This window comes from Acanthopagrus latus, chromosome 5 (genome assembly GCF_904848185.1).
Source record: "Acanthopagrus latus isolate v.2019 chromosome 5, fAcaLat1.1, whole genome shotgun sequence".
Lineage (NCBI taxonomy): Eukaryota > Metazoa > Chordata > Actinopteri > Spariformes > Sparidae > Acanthopagrus > Acanthopagrus latus.
In genome coordinates, this window is record NC_051043.1 from 14,484,678 (window position 1) to 14,507,404 (window position 22,727).

General features: G+C 42.1%; 3 protein-coding genes across 7 annotated transcripts; 1 reads left to right on the forward strand and 2 right to left on the reverse strand.

The window, feature by feature from the left end:
- Window positions 1–1,213: 1,213 nt before the first annotated feature.
- Window positions 1,214–13,756, reverse strand: p2rx7 (purinergic receptor P2X, ligand-gated ion channel, 7). 2 transcript variants are annotated; one of them, XM_037098888.1, is made up of 13 exons: window positions 13,458–13,753; window positions 12,425–12,572; window positions 12,262–12,333; window positions 11,740–11,812; window positions 9,504–9,600; window positions 8,448–8,528; window positions 7,645–7,780; window positions 6,528–6,664; window positions 5,654–5,744; window positions 5,273–5,338; window positions 3,906–4,010; window positions 3,637–3,744; window positions 1,214–3,555 (listed from the first exon to the last, which is right to left on the reverse strand). In XM_037098888.1, exons 1-13 carry the CDS (start codon window positions 13,577–13,579, stop codon window positions 3,049–3,051), a joined length of 1,743 nt encoding a protein of 580 aa, XP_036954783.1. In that variant the 5' UTR covers window positions 13,580–13,753; the 3' UTR covers window positions 1,214–3,048. The 2 variants fall into 2 exon arrangements, with proteins under 2 accessions (XP_036954783.1, XP_036954784.1); XM_037098889.1 differs by having other exon boundaries at window positions 3,437–3,577; window positions 13,458–13,756.
- A 1,873-nt stretch (window positions 13,757–15,629) lies between these two features.
- On the reverse strand, window positions 15,630–18,879 carry gstt1a (glutathione S-transferase theta 1a). Its single transcript, XM_037099559.1, has 6 exons — window positions 18,750–18,879; window positions 17,949–18,173; window positions 17,070–17,157; window positions 16,551–16,707; window positions 16,044–16,220; window positions 15,630–15,883 (listed from the first exon to the last, which is right to left on the reverse strand). The coding sequence occupies exons 1-6, from the start codon at window positions 18,850–18,852 to the stop codon at window positions 15,683–15,685; spliced, it is 951 nt and encodes a 316-aa protein (XP_036955454.1). The 5' UTR covers window positions 18,853–18,879; the 3' UTR covers window positions 15,630–15,682.
- Window positions 18,054–21,334, forward strand: LOC119020299 (taste receptor type 2 member 40). Of its 4 annotated transcripts, none has more exons than XM_037099555.1 (2): window positions 18,054–18,382; window positions 19,842–21,334. In XM_037099555.1, the coding sequence occupies exon 2, from the start codon at window positions 19,983–19,985 to the stop codon at window positions 20,943–20,945; it is 963 nt and encodes a 320-aa protein (XP_036955450.1). In that variant the 5' UTR covers window positions 18,054–18,382; window positions 19,842–19,982; the 3' UTR covers window positions 20,946–21,334. The 4 variants fall into 4 exon arrangements, with proteins under 4 accessions (XP_036955450.1, XP_036955451.1, XP_036955452.1 ...); XM_037099556.1 differs by having other exon boundaries at window positions 19,845–21,334; XM_037099557.1 differs by having other exon boundaries at window positions 18,054–18,203.
- The last annotated feature ends 1,393 nt before the right edge of the window (window positions 21,335–22,727 follow it).

The following is a 22,727-nucleotide window of genomic DNA, read 5'->3' on the forward strand; positions in this document are numbered from 1 at the left end:
TGGGAGGAAACAGGGATGTCTGCCGCTAAAACCAGTTGACGGGAGCTATTTCAGGCCAGGGGTTGTTTAACAAAGAGCCCCTATTTTGTTCAAATGGACCATTTATAAAAACAATGGATGAGGTCTGGAGCCAAAGTTGGGAAAGTGAAGGTTGAGAGTGCTCGTAAATGTCAAATAGGCCATCTGAAGAATGGCCTAGGGTGCAAAGCGCTGATATTACTCCAACTATTCTTGTACAGAAGAAGAGTTGGACTGTGTATTTGTTAAAGCTGAACCAGGTTTTTATGTGAACTATATTTGTTTTAGTGGCATAAATCAAACATGTAAAGGTGTAGCAAAGGCCATTTTACACCAAGCAGCCACAGATTGAGAAATATATTCTTTTCACGGTTTGTTTTTACAGTAGAGAACATGCTACTGTACATCATGTTTCTCCACTACAGTGCATATTTAACTATTAGAAATTAATTAATTAATTAAAAATTACAGACTAAAGTACCCAAGAAATCACAGAAATGTAAGAAGATATATTTAATTACTTCCACCCTGGTTTGGAGAACAGTTCAAGTTAGGTCCGACTGCTGGATCTTTTACGGAAAATGTAACATAGTCCGTTTTAATGACTCAAATGCCAAAATGTTAGGGCTAATTTAGCGAAAGACAGGTTTTAAGAGTTAGTCCCAGGTTATGCTCACATATCATGTGAATGTTTGAGCACCGGAGGACCTGTGACAGGAATATGTGGGCGGTATCTGGTCACCTTTGTTGCTATCGAGTATATTTCACTAGAAAACAAAAATTCCTAATTTGGGCCTTAAGTGTTTTGCTTTTCACCACTTTAAAGTAGGTGAGCCGCTTCATATGCTGCAGGGATTATGGTTAACGCATGACCATGCTCCCTGCTATCACACTGAAACCTTGTCCTGATTTGATAAATGAAGCTCCTTATCTTTGCCTGGAGACGTATGTACTTATTTTGGACCCTGCAGTGTTTTCTCGTTTCTGGCCAGAGCAGCAGTTTGATCTCTCTGAAGTCGACTTCAAGTGCTGTTGTATAATCCCTGAATCTAAAGTGCTAATACCACTTTCAACCTCGACACCGTTAAGTGCAGTTCTTACCTGTGAGAAACAAGTTACCAGTGTGCACATGGCATGATGGGAAACATTGTGAGACACAGTGGACCCACTTAATGAGAAAAAAAATAGTTCAACATGTTATGAATACATTTATTCTCTTTCTTGCAAAGCTAGCATTAGCTTAGCATTTACACACGGGAAGGAAACAGCTGGCCTCGATCTGTCCACAGCAAAATTCACTTACCAGCATCTCTGTAGCTCACTGGTGAACATGTTACATCTTGATTGTTTGATCTGTACAAAGACCGAAGTGTAAAATCAACATTTGTTTAACGGTGCGATATGCAAGGCCAGCTGCAGCTGCTGTTAGTCAGCTAGCACGGTTAGCTGTGCAGCTAGTGGTTCAGACTGGGAGCGCGGAGCACCATAGGACTGTTTTACAGCGTTGCCACAGGAGCTTTGGACCAGGACAGGCCAGGGCTAGCAGGTTAGCACGCTAACATCAGTAGATATCGCTGTACAATACATACACGTCATAATGTAAAAGCTGTCATTTCTACACATTCCGTTGATAATTTCATTTTTGAATGTTTTCAACTAAAATTCTTACATTTTGACCTTTACATTTAGATGAATCATCCCTGTCAATTACCAAAAAAAAAAAAAAAAAAAAGACATCAGTAGTTTGCCTACCGTAGCATAAAGATTGGGAGTAGTGGGAAACAGCATACTTGTTGTTATAATGGCTATTTGTTGTTTTCCAAAAAACTCAACGCTGGCATGATTTTCTGACAGTTTACCCATCTATCCACTTAGCACTTCTATGTAGCGTCTCCAGCTGCAGTGTGACCTGCTGTGTTTGATCGGCAAGAACAGATTTTGATTTTGGTCTGTTACCAAACATTAACCTGCGCATAGTTTAAGAAAAAATTCCAGCACATTAACTCCCACTAAAGTCACACGCTGTTGTTTCCACGTTTTTGTTTGTGTGCTGATTAAACAAATGGAGATGCTGCAACAAGTCTTTAACACAGTGAACTGACTGGGCTGCCATGACCTGTTTTATTCCAGCCCACGCTCACAGGATTTGATATTGAATACTGTTGGGTTTTTTGTTTTTGTTTTTTTTTTAACTTCTTCTCTGAGGCAGTATATTTTTTGCACTTGTATCACTGCTCTTGTTGATGGTGGTCTCAAGTGACAGAATTTAGATTTCATGAGACCCTGCCACATGAAAACTTCATTAGTTTTATACAGTCTTTGTTGCGTTTTATCCTCTCACAAGGACTCTTCTAAGTTGTGGCACATTTGTTTATTTCAGACACGACAAAGGATTTTATTAATTATTGTTATTAAAGTATCTCAGAATCCATTTCAGCCTGCTAACCAATACCATGGACTTCCATTGTAAGCTCACTGTTTATTATTTTTACTTTTTCCAGGAGCCCTGTCCTTAAAGAGCACCTGATTTTTCACTTTTATATTACTTCATTATACTGATCCTGACCCAGAGCAGCACTTGGCTTATGTCTTCTTTATCATCAGAGTTCTTTTCTTTAAATGTTGCCTCTCTGTGATATGATGAATGTGAGCACATTCCTGGCAGGAGAAATCCTTTCCGTCTAAATATGCTAGTGATGTTAAAAATGCCGTTTCTGCCCTATAAAGGCAAAAGGCAGCTTAGAGGGAGTGAAACTGAGAACGATTGCTTCATGGATATTTCTACTTAGCAGCCAAATGACATATGTTAGGTGACAGATGATCTTAGAATATGCAGTGATTTATTGACTCAGTGAGGTTTTTCCCCCCTGACGAAGGCAAGCTGACAAAAACTGACTCATTTTCATTTTCCACCCAGTTTAGAGAGGTTATTGCATTTTTTTTTTCTTTGTAAGGCAGCTGTAACATAAGGTCACCGTTAGTAGGTCAGTCAGTGGGGAGTCCCTGATCTGCTATGCAGAAACACTCCTCTCACAGCTCTCCATTAGTGCAGGCCTGCATGGACGCTATCCTGACGGGTCTGAAGCCGCTGTACTGTCCGTCCGGGCTCGGGTACTCCTCCCTGACTCTCCACACGCAGCAGCTGGGGATGACAGGGTGGGTGTCATTAGGTGGGACCCCAAACCTCCAGCTGATGTACTGTCTGTAGGCGCAGTGACGCAGGGTCGCAGTCTGGCCTCGATCAGCCAGTGAAGACAGAGGGTCCCGGTACAGAAGGACGGCCTCCAGCAAGGAGCGACGTAACACAAGCTGTTCGAACAAAGGAGACGAGGTGATGCAGGTGCCAACGCTTCGCCGACAGCACAGCTCCTCCTGAGGGACGGAGGAGGGAGTGCAGTGGTCGCACTTGCACCAGGCTGGACGACGGGGCTTTGGGTTTGGGTCGGGTTTATGGTCGAGGGGAGGCTGAGCATCAAGATTAGCACCAACATCAGACTGTAGCAGAGAGAGAACAGCTCTCAGGTGTCCTGTGTCCTCCTGTCAGGGATAGAATATATCACTGAAGTCATGACAAGGTTTAGCCTGTAATCTGACTGTATCTCGGTGCAGCAGGTCTACCTTGCGTGGCTGAACAGATGTCGGCTTGACGTCTTGTAAACTTTTCTTCTGCGATCTCTTCACTAGTAGAATGTTGCTCTCGTCGACATATGACACACAGAGGATGCACTGCAACAGAGTCACATCATCCCAGAGGACATTCAGAATGATCACAAACTACAGTGATTTGAAAAGCTATCAGACTGATAAACATATACAACTTGTGTGTCTGAAACTGTAAAAAGTCTGACAGCCGGTTTACACATCGGTCGTATCAAACCATTCATCACCTTCTGTTTGTCCTGGACTGCCTCCACCTTCTTCTCAGAGTAGTTCTGTCCGACCTCTGCAGAGTAACAGCTGGTTCCAATCAGCCAGTCGATCAATATGGTGGTCTGGAGGAAAAGACACACACAGAGGCTCAGCTGGCAGTCAGCAGCTCACACTTCACATCAGCCGCACTAGAAATCAGCTGCACCAATGTGTCAACATACATGTGATCTGTGTTTAACACCAATTAGACTTTATTCGATTGAGTTAGCTGATTCAATCTGGAGGGATAATTTACGTTTTGTCAAATCACAGCAAGAATTCTGCGTCTACATTTTTGAGATTCCTGATCAAACTCTGGAGTTGAGGTTCTGACATACAGTAATAGCCCATTGTGCTGCGTAATAAAGGTCAGGTAAAGTAAAACACTTTTGGAAATTAAATTACATTCTTAATTCCAAATGAAAACAAACTCATAAGAAAGGCAAAAGATGGACTTAGGCGAGTCTTTCTCTGGACTTTTGCACAAAAGACTTGTTGTCTTTTCCTAAAACAGCACCAACCCCCGTTCGACCCTCCTGTGTCTTAAAGTAGTCTACTATGTAGACTCACAAATATCTATTTTTTTTCCATAACTGAATCAACAAGCTGTTCTCTGAAGGAAACAAGGTCCGCAGAACACAGTGTGATGCTAGAAAGCTGGCAAGGTCGGCCAAATACGAACCGAGTAAAACAGTATGAAACTGTGTTGTCCTTTAAGGTCAGTTTGTTTATTCAGCCATGAAAACAAAGAGAGATTGTTCAGTCAATAAAGATCTTTCTCTTCTGATTAAAAATTATTTCCAAAGCTACGCAGTGCACTTTTAACCTGCAGTTCTTCTAACAGCCACTAGATGCTGAATCCGAGAAAACCCCTCACTCTTTCTCCGACCGATACATGATGCTTGGTCACACACTCCTCAGGAGGTCATGATGACCTTTGACCTCCAAAATATAACCAGTTAATGTTCGAGTCGTGGACATTTTTGTCAAATTCGGAGAGATTCCTTCAAGATCTCACATTCATGAACATGGGACGAACAACCACAGCTGTCACCAGAGCAGAATGATAAAGCGACTTAAATTACGTAAAGTACTACTGACAATTTCCACAGTGGAATTAAAAAAATATTCTGAGACATGTCATATACTCTTAATCTTTACACCTAACCTTTTACCTCCTGTAGCCTTCAGCACACAGATTGATCTTATTTAGCTCTTTCTGATTAATTCATTCAGTTCATCCACATGCAGCCACTGTGGACTGTTAACACTGACCACCACTGTTTTCAGGGAGTGCATGAATGGACACTTGTGTGACAGAAAGCAACACTGGGTGGTCTCTCACCAGAGCGTAGTACGACAGCGTTGATCCGATGTAGATGATGAGCTGGATGAAGCTGAACCTTCCTGCCTGGAAAACACTGCAAACTGTCACTTGTTTGTTTTTACCGAACACACTCAAGAGTCAGGACCACAACTGTAGAGATCATTAGTTACCGTGCGCTAAGAAGGTATGGATATTAGAGTTTATGATGACAGATATTTGACATTAAATTGATCAGATCATGCCTCAACAAGGCAGTATACATTGTGTCATTACACAGAGACCTACCGAACATTCAAAAAACTCGACTTGGTTTACTCATATTAAGTCTAAAAAAAATGGAAAATCGTTAGCAAAAAAAAAAAAAAATGTGAATTAGTTGCGGAAAAAGAACAAACTCACCTGTCCGAACACCATGACATCAAACCTGATCCCGAATACTTTGTATAGCGTTCGCTCCTCCACTCCGTTCACTGTGTTGTACTTTGCATACCTGATCAGAGGAGAGCAAATATGATCAACAATAAAAAAAAAAAAAACAAGGCAGCTTGTTGTTACAAAGGAGCTTCTAACATGAAGCAGATTTATTTACCCCGACTCGGAAATAACACGATAACATCCCTTAAACACTTCTTGTTTTGTTCAGAAACTGTTTTCTACTGGTTTTAAAAACAGATTTATCAAGGATTCAGATCCCTCACTGTAGTAAAAGTACCACACTGTGAAATGCATCATACTCTGCAAGAACATCGCGTCAGTAGCATCACTGTCCTGAGTACCACGTGCTATGAAAGTCATTCTTTAATGAGCTCAGACAAACAGCCTGTTTTCAGCTTGCACGATGCATTTTCCAGCTGATCCCGGAAGGGTTATAAATTGGTCATTTAGTTTTCTCAGCCCAAAAAGGAAATACACTTTTTTCTTCAGATTATTAGAAAATATTTACATTTCACATCATCAAATGAGGAGATATACGTGTTTCACTGGACGGGATGGGGATGAGACCATTTGCAATATGTAAAGTAACAAGTGACTAGAGCTGCTGAGTAGAAGTATAAAGTTGTATAGCATGATACTCAAAGTACCCCAAATCTGAAAGCTACGTACAGTACACTACTTTTGGAATAGAACTATCGACTAAAAACCTGTCATGGTTTATTTTTCACGTTCTCTTGAGAGTTTTCATCCCAACAGAAATGGGCCACCATGTATGAAAACCTCAAACAAACCAAAGCGCCTATACATGTGGTAAACTTGATCTTTGACCCCAGCTCACCTGAAGTTTAGGCCGGGGTAGAGCGTCCTGTTGCTCTCTTTCTCATCCAGCCGTCTGAAGGAGTATCTAGGAAGGCAGCGCCGCATGAGCCAGTCCAGGTTGCAGTCCCATTTGATCAGGATGCCAATGACGCCCCCCTGTGGCCACCAGAGGAAACATGAAGAAAAAAAACTCGCTGAGCATGAAACAGTTCAGTTCGGTGCGAATATTTCAGTGTTGGCAGAGGGTCTTCTAACTTGAGTAAAAAATTGTAAAACTAAAGTGTAATAAATGTTTAACACCAGTAAAAGTGAAATACTCATGTAAAGTACATCAAAACCAAACTCGTATCAATTTTGTACAATTGTGAATTACTTTACTAGCATTGACACTTGAGGCCACTTTATTCTTGCACTCCACTACATTGACATTATGCATTTGACAGCTGTAGTTACTCGCTACTTTATAGATTAATGTTTGATATGAAAACACAAATATCATAAAATGATACACTGTTACATTGTTTGTGAAAGAGCGTCTTTAAAAAAAAGGACAAACAAGGAAGGCAGCTGCACTGAAAACAAGACAAAGGCAACCTGATTTTTACAAAACAATCAAGACCTGAAAGGATGATATAATCTCAAAGCACAGATACATTTGTCTGGACCTGTTTCAAGAAAATAATACATTCAGACAAAAATGTTTAAATAAGAAAGTTTTGATGTGAAGAAACATCAGCTTATTCAGTAATTGTTCCAAGAAAAATTAGACATTCTTCTTGGAGAAAAGCAAAAATGTATTAATAGCTGCAGTTACAGTGACAATGCTGACTTTTCACTTTAATCCACCCAGACTGGAGAAAGTTTGCTGAGGTAGCACTTCCTCTATTTGGCTGTTTCATTTCAACTTCACTTGATGTCTTGATGAGGAAAAGTGGCTCACTAGGGGAAGCCCAAAAAAAGAGAAAGTGGGTTTTCTGGCAATGTTGCAGCATCCGGAGATGTCAGCTGTGACATCGGTCAGTAAAATGCCATCATAACTGATTGTGATGGAGGAAAGGAGTGCAAAAATAAGTGCCAGGGTGTAAGAAAACTGAACTTTACCTTAATAGACAAAACATTTGAACATGTAACCCCACCTCTACTGCCATTTCAGAGAACTTTTCCCCCGCATCTCTAACAATGTCTCCCAGTCTGAAGATGGGACACAGCGAGTCGTTCACTCTCTGACAGCTACTCAGGTAGGCACCATTCATCGTTGGGAGGATGTTCCTTCTGACACACCAAAAACAGACTTGAATATTCCCAGAAATTCAGAGACATTAAGAGCTTCAAAATGGTTGCTTTTCTTATTTGAAGAGAATAATTTAATGAAGATAAATACCTGACGGCAAACTAATTAGCTCTATTTCAACCTGATAAAAAAAATGTGCAACATGTAAGAACTGGCTACCTGTTTAATTCATACTCCACACCAACAGGGGGCAGCATATCCCCAGAGCATCCGCTAACTACTGCTAACTGTAGCTGCCATTAGGTAATTAGCTGACATTGCCTTACATGGGGCTGATGCTGTTTACCATTAGCAGAGGGGCTAGCATAGGAGCTTTGGACCATGACAAACTGGGGCTAAGTGGCCACATGTTATCAACTAAAATTCTTACATATTGCACCTTTAAATGTGAATTTGACAGGATAAAACATGTAGAAAGGGTTACTGAAACCACAGGGGAGAAACACACTACTTTGCAACTATCTTACTGAATGAAAATGACTTTGATGTATGTAACAACGTATATTTCTTTAAATTTCCACCATGTAAAACTTGTTGCTGTACACACACACAGAGATGAAGCTGCACTGCATTTAGTTAAGAAACCGTTTCCAGCATCACCAGTAGAGGTTTGTAGCCTCCGTGCCATCAATCATAAAGCTGTCTCACCGGATGAAGTTGAAAGCAGGGAACCCAATGTTGTTTTTGATGAGGACTGTGAAGTTCTCGGCTGCTGCCAGCAGAGCAGGCCTGCATCATGGAAAACTCTATTATTATTATTATTATTATTATTATTATTATTATTATTATTATTATTATTATTATTATTACACACTGGAGTCAATAATACATCTTAATAGAGTAAAATACACTGAATCTTTATCTGAAGGAGACTCAAAAGCTACAGTATGTCCCAAAACCAAACTAAAGTCACTAAGTTACTGTCAAGTATGAGGTGTGTTTAAAGCAACAAGACACTGAACCATCACAATGATTTGAAGCTGTTTTAAGTTAAAAAAAAAAAATTAAAAAAAGTTACATAATGTTGCTTTAAACTTGAAAATGACAAAAAAAAAAAAAGTATACATAAGAAAGTCTATAAGTCCATACGCCGTATACTAAGTGCACTGTTAATGGGCAGTGCAATAGAGCCGAAAAATTAAATTAGGATTGCAGTGAAACATCTGCAGGAGCACCATAAAAAGAAAGTTACCTTTAACCTTCAGTCTCGGCAGTGAGATTCTGAAGTCACAGTTTGATGATGATGGTGACAGTGCTGTATTATAGTATTACAGTAAAAAAAAAAAAAGTATACTATATAAGTTCAGTCCATAGCACGTACTGTGCACAGTGAGTATGTTGTATGGACTTGTCTCCAGCAACAATGGTGGCAGTGTGAAGCTGCAAACTTTCTGCTGAAGCTCATTTCACACCAGAAAACAAAATGCATTGATTTAAATAAAAGGGAAGAGTTTTGTTCACAGGTCTCACCCACTTGCAATTAGCAGCTGAAGAGCAGGATTTTTCAGATATTTAGAGATCATATTCATATTATCATATCCTGATCATATTGCTCAGTAACTGCTAAATGTGTAAATAAGCAACTGTTTGCTAAAAGCTTCCCGTCAACTTCAAACGTGATGATATGTCAAAAAACCAGGATTGCAAAAAGCTAAATTCCCAAGTGAGATGTTACATAAGGCTCTTATCTGACAACAGAATTACCTCGGAGGGTTCCCCCTCTTTTCGACTGGACACCACGCAGAAACCTCACAGGTTTTTTTCGACACGTCAGACGTCACACAAGATCCCGTCTGAATCCCTGCAGGAAGAAAAACAAAAAGTCCTGCACTCAAAGCAACATTTTCTAACATTTGTACCTTAACTAACATGCCACAACAATAAACAGCGTTATGACGTGTGGAGTTTTGCTCATAGATAGAACCCAACATTACATTACAGCTGACAAATAGTGGCTGACAAACTCTCCTGATTCTCTAATGACTAAGTATGAAAGATCACAAGTTTGAAATCTCTATCAGGTGACATTAAGAGCCAAGAGCTGCTGTACTGCAGGCTGAAGCTAAAGCTGCAGCACCTTGATGATAAATTCCTCTGCTTCTTGTGGAAACAGATGTCAACTCGTCACAACCCACTATGGACCAGGGAAGTACTGCAGTGAGAGCAGAGCAGTGAGATAACACGTGATTCTATTCAAAATTATTCAGTTTAAAGTCAGTCCACAACTGAGACACACAGTGGCCCCTACAAGTTAAACAAGTGGGTTTCCACAGCTAAATATGTCACAGGTATGCCCACTACTGTTAAAATAAGTTGGTAAAAACGAGGGTGAGGCAGAAATCTGGTTAGAGAAAAAGCTAACAGCTTGTTTATATGTGTGCTGTTGGTGAACATGTTGGTGCAAGGACATTACATTATAATCTGGATGCAGTGTTGGCGGCGAAGCAGCTTTTATATGAAAGCTGCTCAGGGGCATTTTGGGGACCCAACTTAAAATGATTTAATCTTGTGGCTCCTCTGGACTTTCCAATTTTATACAACCGATCTATGATTATCTATGTCATTTTGCGGGTGTTGTGACGCTCCAACAAAATTATCCACCGTTTTACAGCCTCATAATGTAAGCTTATGGGATCCCAGTGCATCACATGATGAGGACAGTTTACACAGTTTGGCCACTACGAGAGTTGGCTTCAAAGCCTGGCTCTCTTCCTGGATACATTGTTTCTGGCGGCACAACCCCAGCAAGATTTCACTGCCGTAATTTGAGCCATTCAGTCCAATTAAATTTGGGAAGTCGAGCAGAGCCCGAGATTAAATCATTCTTTCCCCATACAAGTTAGCTGGGCACCAAACTGAAATTTAACCAGCTCAGTCGGCGGAAGTCTTCAGTGCATGAGCCATACAACACAGAAGATCAAGGTCATTTTACATCAGGGAAGTCAGGCTTTGTTGGCTTCAAAGCACCACTTAGCAGCTTTCATACAAATCAATAGTGTGTCCAGATTTAAGATAACATCCTTGGTTTCAGCGTGTAGGTTGCCAGCTTGGAAGCTGTTGTTGTTTCACATAGCGATGGGGATTTTACAGTATAAGCAGAGAGCGGAAGGCAGCAGGGAATGCCCAATTGGTGCCCATTTACAATGAATTGCTTTATACAAACAGTCTACGTAGGGTAGATCTTACATGTACACCAGGGAGAACCGACCAACTGTCATCACTGGTAACTTTAACAGTTATCAGAGTGCGGAAACTTTGAGCTCAGTGTAAAAGAAATGACACACATCATACAAGAGAATTCATCTTATCTTATCTATTATATAAGCAACAAAATAATGTCCATGAATCTGTTGCCCTTGTGCATGCTGGGAGGGTTCTCACCCTCACGTAACAGCAATCACACGATCAGTTCTCTGATCACGTTTTCAACTCTCTTCTCTTTTTGCCTTTAATTTCAAAATAAGAGCGCACTGTTATTCAAGATAACTTCATCCAGGATTTGTAAGAACCGCATTAGCTGGATGAGAATAAACAGGGTTATATTAGCCTGATGACAACCTGCCTGAATTAGCTAAACCACATTTTGAAGAACCGGGCCCAGAACTTTTGTGGTTTGCGTACATCCACATGAATCTGCTCGAGGTTTCTGCCTGTTAAAAGGCAGTTTTTACGACGCCACTGACGCCAAGTGCTTTCTCGAGGGGGAAATGTCGGGTTTCTGTAAATACATTAATGAAGAGCGTATGGTATAGACCTGCACAAATTGGAAAGTGTCATGAGAACATGTTGTGTATTGGTGCTACACAAATAAAGATCGAGATGGACTGATTGATTGATACTAACCAGGGTCCCGCTCCTCAAAAGGTGCGCTTGGAAACAAATTCTCCAGTTACCTGTGTAACCTGGTTTCTTGTGTGCATGTGAGATGAAGGTACTGTACCATGGCTCTGCTGATCCCAGGCTCCTCTCTCACAGTCCTTATCAGTGCGGCACAATCTGCCTATCCGGAGAACCTGGAATAAGAACACCGCTGCAAAATAAGAAAGGTTTGCTAACATTTCAACCGAATCTTTGTACCATTAGCAGCACTTTGATGAAGGAGCAACTGTCGCAGATAAAACTACCTCAGCTACTTAAAGCTGCTGTAAGTGAGAGCTATTCTTCATTAAAATAAGCATGGAATAGCTCTGCATTCCAAAAGTAACCACTGTTATAGTGTTTGGTCAGTAGCCCATGTCTGTCCTCATCCTGCTCATGCAGCAACAGCGAAAATATATTTTCTGGTATCCCTGCCCACTTTATCCACTCAGGACAGAGAACTCCGTAAATAGGATCCAGGATCCTGTTTCCTGCTACATCTGCCGATTACTGCTGTGCTTTTTTATGTGGTGACGTAGAAAGGAGGGAGGGGAATGCTTCATGGACCATGATGATGATGATGATGATGATGATGGAAGAGCACCTCTGGGCATTTTCCTTGCTTCTGATTCTTCGTCACAATGACGTTGGTCACTACAAAGAAGGAGTTTTTGTCCTAAAAAGAAAAGAAAAAAACAGCTTTTTTTAATTCTCCTTCATGCTGAAAACCCCAGAGGACCGAGGACCCTGAGGATCCAGTTCCTTACGTGTGAGGGTCCGCTGTAGTCCACCACATCCCAGACCATGTCCCCGATCCCGGGCAGGTGGGTCTGAGCGACACCCTTCACCTTGGTGGTGACAGAGCTCACCACCTGGTCGAACTCCTGGTACTTCCTGTTCCACAACATCATAATGCTGCCAAAATAAAAACAAATTCAATTAGATGTTTAAAGGGGCAGTATGTAACAAGTATGTATTAATCCACAGGCCAAAGGATGCGACTTAGGCACGTTCTCGAGTTGTCTTGGGTCTTAGGTTGAGAAATGCAGCTCTTTCACAGTATTGTCACCCAAGTTAGGTCAAGAAAGTCAGGTCTAGGGCTGCAACTAACAAGTGTTTTCATTATCAGTTAATCTGCACACAACTTATTATGTATTATGTTCTTCGTGCTCAGGCTCCGACGGATACATGAGCAAGAGGGTCAAGTTCAAGGCCCACCCTCATCACAAATGTCTCAGTTGTGGACACACTGTGTGCAAAAGTGTGTACTTTGTCAGTCTAAAAGCATAAAGAACAAGTATTCAGGACACATCCTTGGTTTTAAAAAAAAAAAAAAAAAAAAACATTTTGACATGGTGAAGAATCCACGTGGACACCTTCTGATTGGCGTGTTTTGTCCAAAACCAGGAGATCTTTCGTTAAACAAAGACAGAAAACAGCAAGTCATCAAAGTGATGAAGCAGCACACAGAATACGATCGAACCAATCGATTAATCGACAGATCTGTGCAGCTGTGGTCAGGTTATCTCTGCTGCTGCAGCTTGGGTCCTGCAGTGTGGATGTGGGCTTTATACAATACAACAAACATGACAAGTTGCTCATAGTTCAACGTTTAAGTTTAACACAGGTTTTGTATCCGGTTCTGTTATTGATCTGGAGGAGAATACGGCAGCCGGCAGTGAAAACGCTTTCAGCAGCGTTAACGGGACTTTTGACGGTGAATAATAATAACTAGGAAGCGGCCGCTCCCCGACAGCACCGAGGGACGCGGGGGCTGAAGGATCTCACATGTTCACTCACCAGATGAAGAGCAGAATGAACGCGTTCAGACTCCACTTCATGGAGCCGAGCCGGACGCTCTGGATCCGGACCAGCTTGTTGGTTTCATACTGACACAGACCGCGAAGCCCGCAGCAAGGCATGACGGTAGACTGCTGCTGCTGACGGTGCTGCTGCTGCTGCTGCTGCTGCTGCTGGTGGAGGAGTTCGAGTTGTTTTTTCTGATTTGTTTCAGGAGGAATCTCTGACTCATTTCTTCACTCTTCTTCCTGTGTGGACGGTCACATGTCCAGACTCCTGCAGCTGCTCTCACTTCGCCACAGCAGCTGCAGCACACACACACACACACACACACACACACACACACACAAGGAAAATCAATTGTTTTACATGACTTGATCGATTCAATCTTTTTTATCATTATTATTGTTATAAAAATAGATATTTTTCATTTGGTTTTCCAGTAGCTTTCTATGCTCCACAAACAAGCCGATAGAAATATAACAATTCAAAAACACACAAAAAACAAGAAAGAAAGCAAAAATAAGACAAAAATGAAGTTCAGATAAGAAGTGAAATTGCTCTACGTGTAGCCTGCAGTGACAACACAACAGTCAATAAATTGAAGAAGAAGAACATCCATATCTTGTATCCCTAATTATTATTATTATTATTATTATTATTATTATTATTATTATTAACCGAAAGATTACAAAATAGCAGTAATTAAAAAATAAGATCTTGTGATGAGTTTTTATTTGAAGGGACTTTTTAAGAGCTAATCTGTGTCTGATGTGTCTGATGGTGGTGAGTTTGATGATCCGAGCTGCAGGAGCTCTTTAAGAACAATTCTTCATCATCATACAATGTGTTGACGAACACTTCATATGACATGTATCATAAAACAAAATGTACTCAAGGGATTCTGGCTGAAGTTTTCTGTTGATATAAATGTTTTGTTTGTATTTCTGAGATGTTTCTGAGCAGCACTCGTCAACAAATCACTGGGCAGTTCTCGAAACAGGTGGCAGAATAACATATGCAGAACATTAAGACTGCTTCAAACGGAGTTCTGTGGGCCTTGTTTTCCTCCGAGAACAGCTTATCTATTCACTTATGGATTAAAAAAAAAAAAAAAAAAAAACATGTCTGAATTTGAATTATTATCTCATTATCATCGCAAATATAAAAATTCAACACTACCAGCCCTAACAGGGAACATGCACTGGGTGTCAGTGCTGTCTCTATTACTGGACATTCACTCGAAGGATCTGAATTTAAATCAGTTGTCAGACAAACATTTCCGCCCCGTGTGCAGAGATAAACATGCTGACAAACTGATAAACAGAACTTTCGGATTATTTCTCCGTGATATACTATAAATATTTGAGAACAAAACCATCATGTTCCAGGATTCGACTCTCTTCCCCGATTTTCTTGACGATAAAGACCTCCTTGTTCCCAGCATGACAAGTGGACCGCTGTCACGAAAGTTTGTCAGACGGACCGTCCCATGAGGGAACAATGACTCAGCCTCTGCATCAGTCATGTGCGCAGAGCTGGAATGTAGCTGAGAGCATCTGCTGGACGACAGTGGTGTCCGTAAACTTTCTTCTCCTTCTAAAATCCACACCTCATCGTGGCAAAGTCATATGGCCCCATGTTTTATAAAAGTCAAAATAATACCCTTTAAATCTAAAAACTTAATTCCTGAAATCAGTTGAGAAGTAGACAACATGGACACAGATGTTTAAGAACATAGAATTTATGTACTGAAAATTGTGATTTCGATATTTGTGCTGTGGGGATCATGAATGTGCATTTATTTGTGACAGTTAAAGGTGCAGTTAGTAAGATTTCAGTTATAAATACAGTCTGAAATGAACTAAAATGATCACCAAAATTTGTAGAAATATCAGTTTTGGCATTATAATATCTGTAATTTGTGTTGCAGAGATTTTTTTTTAATGCTAGCTGCACGGCTAATCAAGATAATTAGCTAACGGCAGCTACAGCTAGATGAAGTTAGCGGTCACCCAAGTAATATCCTGCACCCTGTTTGTTTTGAGTGTGAATTCAACATGCAGTCAGCACTTACATACTGAACTTTGTGATACATTTTGGCATAATACGGACACAGCTGCAGCTTTCCAAATAGTTAAAATCATGAAACTAGAAACAAATGAAGACACGTTTTTGACACCCACCACAGTCGTTTTATTTCTGCTTGTACACGGAAAACTTATTCAGCTGAAAATCTTCCGAAACTTTGGTATGAGCATCTCCAGGTCACTGTTGCTCTTCATCTTCTGTGGCAGGCTGGTCACCTTCATGATCGCCTCGTGAGCTTCGTCGAAGAGCTTTTCGCCGATCTCCTTCTTCACCCGCTCTCTCCAGGCGATCAGCTTGGGACGGCCCTCAAACACATCCAGGCCGGTTCCAACAGGCTGCGAAAAACATACAGCTTTGTTTGCAATCTTAGAGTCAAGATCCCCCTTGGAGTCGCTGAACATGCAGACAGGTAGAATTTACCGAGAGAGATGAAATTTTATTCCAGTTTACTATATCATAGTTCTGTTGTAGTAGTGGAAATAGTCACAGTGTTACCTGCATGATCTCAACTACAGCCACCAGATCAGCCAGAGAGATTTTTTCGCCAACGATGAAAGGTTTCTTCTGCAGGAACTTCTCCTCCAGCAGGTTGAGCGACTGATTCAGATCCTCGATAGCAGCGTCCATCTTCTCCTTTGGCACCTCAGAGCCCATGATGACGGGATACAGAGCCTGCTCAGAGGGACACACACAACATCATCAGTCAGACCTCGGTAGTGTCAGCAGCAGCAGCAGTGAAGTGAAGTAGTCGTCTTTCCTAGATGACAGCTGCAAATAATTTGTTGATTTATAATGTTGGATTAAGATTTACTTTTATAGTCATTAAGATTCTTTAATTCTTGAATGTCACGATAATAGTAGAACTGGAGACGACCAGTTCTTATTTAACGAAACATTTCAGTGCTACAAAAAGGAACAGGTCGAGCATGTGAACTCTGACATTTGTGCGTACTGAAGCAGGCCAGGTGAGGACAAAGCACCAGGTGGATCATGGACTCGTACCCTGAGCAGGAAGACCTTTGACCCGTGAGTTCTGAGGTTCATGTGCTGCCAGGACAGGTACTCATTCACACAAGCTCGCTGCTTCAGTTCGGCGGGATACCAGTGATCTGCCACTGATGACGAATGTTTCTGTGCCAGGTACTTCAGGATCGCCACGCTGCAGCGCGGGGGGAAATAAGAGGACACGAAGGATGTTTAAGGGATAAAATACACTGAAGGGATGAAGTCAGACAAGTAATGTGAACAAGTTTTAAACAACTTTAAAGGTCCGATTTGTAAGATTGATTTTTGAGTCTCAATCCCAGGTTGTCAAATACTGGTGCTGTGGGTTGGTGGGCAGTGCCAAAAAATCATTTCAACTCCATTGTACAAATAGAGAGGCAAATAATGCCGACCTAATACATCCACAGTTACTTTAAAGCAGAACTGATAAGTGGGGAGATGGAAAAATGTGAACAGGTCCTAATAAATTATGATAACAGCCTTTTAAAATCAATCGTAGAAACGCCACCATTGTACCTTTCGGTCAGAATGAAGCTCCCATCCTTCATGACGGGAACCTTCCTCATGATGCTGATCTTTCCAAATTCCTCACTGTACTGCTGCCCTGAGACAAACATACGAATGAGAATCACAGATGTGTCAAAATGAGGGAAAAAACATCTGCTTGCAGTTAGTTTGAATACATGAATACATAGCACAGAACTGAGTGACTCTCTGCCTTTAGGAAAAAAGAGATGAATAAAATATGTGATTGTGATATTGTCAAACTAAATATCCTGTTTTTTGCAACTCCCCCTCCCCTTTTCCTTCTTATCTGCCTAGAAAACTGCCTTTTGTTTCCTTTATCTTCCTTCCCAGCACGTCTCTGTTAAACTCGATCACCTCAGGGGCGCAGGCATGTTTTGTCTGGATGCTTTGACCTCCGACCCATGACACTTTCACCCACTGTTTGCGTGTAAATTTGGTTATCTTGGAGTTAACTCCTACTCATTACCTCACTGGATGAGACTTTGAGCCCTCCGGGTGAAATGTGAAAATGTAAACTGATAGCCCGGAGGTTCAAAATCCTGCAGGATGTTCAACTCGCTAATCCTACAAAATGTGTCACGAGCCACAGCCTCAAACATGAAGAGAAGAAAAACGTCAGGAGAGACATCCATGCAGCTCTCTCTCTGGGGCTGGAGCTTATGTAACCAGTTCAAAGTTTGCAGGTCATTCAACTCTACATCTGGTAACTCTCTCTACGTGTACAAAAAGCTCAAATTAACCACTCTTTTGTAGGCAGAATGTGAACTGAAAAATCTAAAACAAACAAAGTCTTGCACAAATCAGCCATGTGTGAATTTTAAAAAGTCTCCACTCTCTCCTTGTGTCTGTCCGGCAGAGTGGGATTACCTGCAGCGAGGTCCACAAGCTTAAACTCAAAGGGAATCCCGACCGCCTTGGCAAACAGGAAAACAGAGCGGCAGGGCTGCGAGTGCAGGTCGAGATAGAGCTCCATCACGTCAGGGTCTGAAGGCTGCAGATGCTTCGCTTCCACCACGCGCCCTCGGTGTCGTCCGTCCTCGCCTGTTATCCTGCGTCTGCTCAGAACTCCGCCCCTCCTCGCTGTGAGGCGCACTGAGTTTTAAATGGTGGTGACAGTTCAAAGTAAGCAGGCCGTCGTGGTTGAGCAGTCTGACCTTTGGCCTTGGCTCGGCCCGACATTTTGTAAACACGGCTCAGATTATCACATTTTTATCTGCTCGGGGTGCCTAAGATCTGGGATTGACTGTCTTTATAATGAGTCTACATCTGGGAAACGTCTGACATCATCACTGATCATACAGGTGAACGTTCTTAGAAATGTGTTTATGTCCTCATGACTTGCACCACATTTCCTAATGCAGTTCTTAGCTAGGGTTGAAACTAGCAGTCAGTTATAAACATATTAATAATTTGTGTTATTTATGAAGCAAAGATACAGAATATTCTCAGTTTCAGGGTCAATTTCCAAAATCAGAGACATGCAGGTAACTTGTGAGCCTGCACGTTTTTTTACATTTTTAGAGTTAAGTGAAGACAGTTAGTTAACAGAATTAATTAACATTAATCCTAGTTATAAATCACTTGGCTAACTGTCATGTTCAGAACAGTCTGTCTACAAATATACACAGACATCAGCAATCTGAGCAGTTACAGCGACTAAGACCTTACGGGGATATACGGGGATGGGCAAAACATAAATCTTTGTTATTGTTGACTGGATTTGGTTCAGCAGTCTCTGAATCAGTCTGCTGAGGATGCAGAGCAGACGCATCAAGCAGGGCTGGATGTCCTAACAAACTTGTTGAGAGGCAGCGGGGTGAAGTGTTCCCACGAGAGTCAAGATACAGGGCCGAGGTCCCGCGACGACCTGTTGTGTGCCCTCAGGAACAATGAATCTGTGGCTACGATAGTTTCAGGGTCTTTGCTCTATGGAGGAGAGACAAGATGACGGAACAGGAAGGAGACCAGTGGGAAGCAACTAAATCAGTTAACTCCAGCATTAGTCTTAAGAGACTTTGTAGTTTGGCTCCACCACATTTCTATTGAGCAAAGAAGAATAATTGCAAACAACATTCTCGAGTTTCCAAGTCATAACGAACGTGTTGACAGTGCTGCTAGGCTCCAGCTTTGGAGCCCCTGACTGGTTCGGGGTCAGTGATCTGCAGTTTCTGACTCTTCTCAGTGGAGATGCTGAAGCTGGAGCCAGTTTCTTGAGGGTCATGTTATCCAGGGTTGTCCGGCAGCCTGTTGAAATGATCTTGACACAGGAACACATTTTTTCTCATGTTTTTTTTCAAATGTAACTGCATTTTTGGCCTACTTGAACATATCAGCGCTGTTGAGTTGTGTTCACTCAAGCCTCTCTCTCTTTTTAATTGCTTATATAAAGCCCACTAGCCCACTAAAAGTAAGCCTGTGTCTCAAACTATAGCCATGTTGGGTCTTCTTATTTGAGAGAATTAGGGCTGGAAAATCTTTAAATTTGATGATTAAGAAGCTTAGTGTTGTTCAACTGAAATAAAATGTAAATGCTGGTAAAGGACCTGACCTCAGAATAGGGGAATAAAACCCATCACAATGAAAACAATTACAGACACATAAAGAAGCAGAAATAAACAGAAACAAAACATCGGTACACTCAGCCTGCATGTCAGGTCAGATCTGTAATTGCCCAGTTTATATTCAAGCTCTGTTCTATAAAAGAACAAAGCCGTGTGGTGACTAATCTAAATGATGTTTAATTTCTGTTTTCACATGCAGCAGCATTCGCTGGTGACTTGAGGGGGAACACATTTGCATGCTGGGTATTTTAATTTCCTGTGTGAGGACCCTGGGCATGCCATTCTGCTCCAAAGCCGGGAGGAATGAAGCAGGACCCATCTGCGCCGCGCCTCTGCAACCATGTTCGGAGCTGCTGATGTGAAGCTGTGCGGCACCGCCCTCCTGCTGGTCCCGGGAGTGATCGCCAACGTCTTCAACCTCGGGGTCATGCTGCGGCAGCAGTGGAGGTCCGGAGGTGTGAAAACTGTGGCCATCATCATCTGCTTCATCTCACTGGGCAACATCCTGCTGCAGATCTCCACCTTCGTGCTCGCAGCCTCGGTGTGGGCCGGGGTGCTCTGTTGGCCGGACCTACCTTTCTTCTTCTGTGTCGTCCTGTTCATGTGGCTCAGCAGCAGCTCCGTCAGCTTCTGGTCCGTCGCCTGGCTGAGCGTTTTCTACTGCATGAGAGTTCTGAGCTTCTCCTCAGTTCTTTTCAGAACGCTCAAGGAGAACATCGCAACCGTCCTGAACGTCACCATGGTGGTGACCCTGCTGACCTCCTGCGTGATGTTCACTCCTTTCTTCAACCTCCATTTCCAAAGCAAAACTCTTCAGAACATGACAGAAAAGCTGGCTTGTGTCATCAGAAAGCCTCTGCTCCCCAACTGGGTGGACATCAATGTTTATGTGATCATCTTCATCAGTTACCTCACCCTGATGCCGCTGATGATCATGCTCCCGACGTCGCTGCGGCTGGTCGTCTACCTCTGCAAACACAGCTTGGCCATGCAGAGCAGCTCTCACACTGCAGACTCGTACCTGCTCGTCTGTCGGCTGACGGTGGCTCTGGTCTGGGTTTACCTCACCACACTGCTCACCATCTCCCTCTACTATTTCCATGCCATCTTCGCCTCTGGGCTGAGCGCGGACATGCTCATCCTCGGCTTGTCATTTTACTGCGTGGCTTCTGCGATCCTCCTCACCTGCTCCAACAAAAACCTGAGAGAGAAGCTCAGAGTGTTATTTTTTAGAGGAAAGGCAACAAACACGATGGGCAGGAGGAGTGCTGAAGATAAGAGTGGAGTAACGGCCACGGTTTGACTGAACATGTGTCCTGCATCTCGTTTTGTTGTCTACACACTGAATTATGTACGCTTCTTGTTCATTAAAACTGCTCTAAGTGCTGTCGTCATTTTAGCTTACTTCCTACCCATTTTGCAGTTAGCAATTCCCAGCAATTCCAGACAGAGGAGCAAACAGGAGGATCCTGCTCTCAGACAGGACCGCCTATTTATGAAGTCCTCTGCCCTGATTGGATGAAGGGGGCAGGGATACATGAAAAAGTCTCCCCTGTTTCACTGCACAAGTGGGTGGAGGAGAGACATGGGTCACTGACCAAATCCTCTATAACAGTGATTACTTATTTTAATAAAAATATATCACTTACAGCAGCTTTAAATTATGTGAATGTTTTCATTAAAAACATTAAAGTGGACCTCATAATCCAAAAAATGCTCTCTGCCCATGTCTCATTAGTAGTCTTAATTCAGAAACTGTCAAGTTAGTAATAACTCTACGACCTGATATTGAAATGCAATCTTTATCTGGGCACAGTGTTCTAGATAAGGAAGATCATGTTAATGCATGTTAATGCAAAGGGCAAGTGAGTCATGATGAGAACTGTATCTGCCTGACCACGTCCAAACGTAGTCTGGCTGGTGTAAATACAATCTGTGCAACGTGTCGCGAGTGGCAAAGGCAAAGCAGCCTTGGAGCTAAGTATCCAGTTCTTATTATACATCCTAAACATGAAAATGATGCCAGATTTAATAGGACTAAAATTATAATAGCTAAGTGCATATCTCCACCAAGCCCCACAGTCCCATTTTTGACTCACTCATAGACACACACCTGATTTTTTTTTCATCCAGATCCATGCATTATGCATCCCATACTACTTTTCTACCAAAATATGGAAGACCGGCGTGCCTGCGTGTATCTTAGAGGCAGTGGGTCCTTGTTGTTGCAGCTCCTCCTCGTCACCAACAGAGGTCAACACAGGCCTTGAGTTCCTTATCATACCTCGAAGTTCACATCAGTTCATGTGAGTTTTAGTCTGTGCGGTGGAAGCTGGACCCGCTGGTGACTTTTTGTTTACAGAGGAGACGACACAGAGGTGGTCGTAGACAGAAACTCTCTCACCTCCACTTGGTATGCAAGAGACAGAGGAGGAGGTCAGCCGGGGCGATCAATCAGCCTGACTGACTGAATGCTTTTCCACAATGACCCTGAACCCTATAATACAGTTATGTTACTCGAAGGCTGAGGTCATTTTAAGACACTACTTTACTTCTACTAATCCTTTGCAGCTACTTTTAGTCAATTAAAAAGATACTAGCACAAGGCCGCTAAAAAATCACATCTGAACTCTGAATTGTGTACAGAGATCCTTTCAGTGTACAGTTAATATTGTAAACATATAAATCAAAGGGAATTATTATCTTTCTGTATAAAATGATTAGATTCACAATCACTTTTACAGGCCAAAGTCAAATGAAAAAAAAAAACAAGCCTTAATCCAAACAAAGCTACTTCTGTGTATCTGGTTCTTCTTTTCTCTCAGCTACTTACTATTTTTAAAGTTACAAGAGGGAACCATCTCTAAATAACACACACAGCTTGCTGATAGTATTGCACAGTGTGATAAAGAAGAAAAAAGGATCATTTCAGGAACATAAACAAGGTGGGGGTGGAAGTTCACTTAAAGGTGCGATATGTTAGAATTAGCCACCTGTCAAATTCACACTGAAAACACATAGAGAAGAGCATATCACCAGAGCAACCGCTGACTGCTGCTGACTGTAGCTGACTGTAGCTGGCACG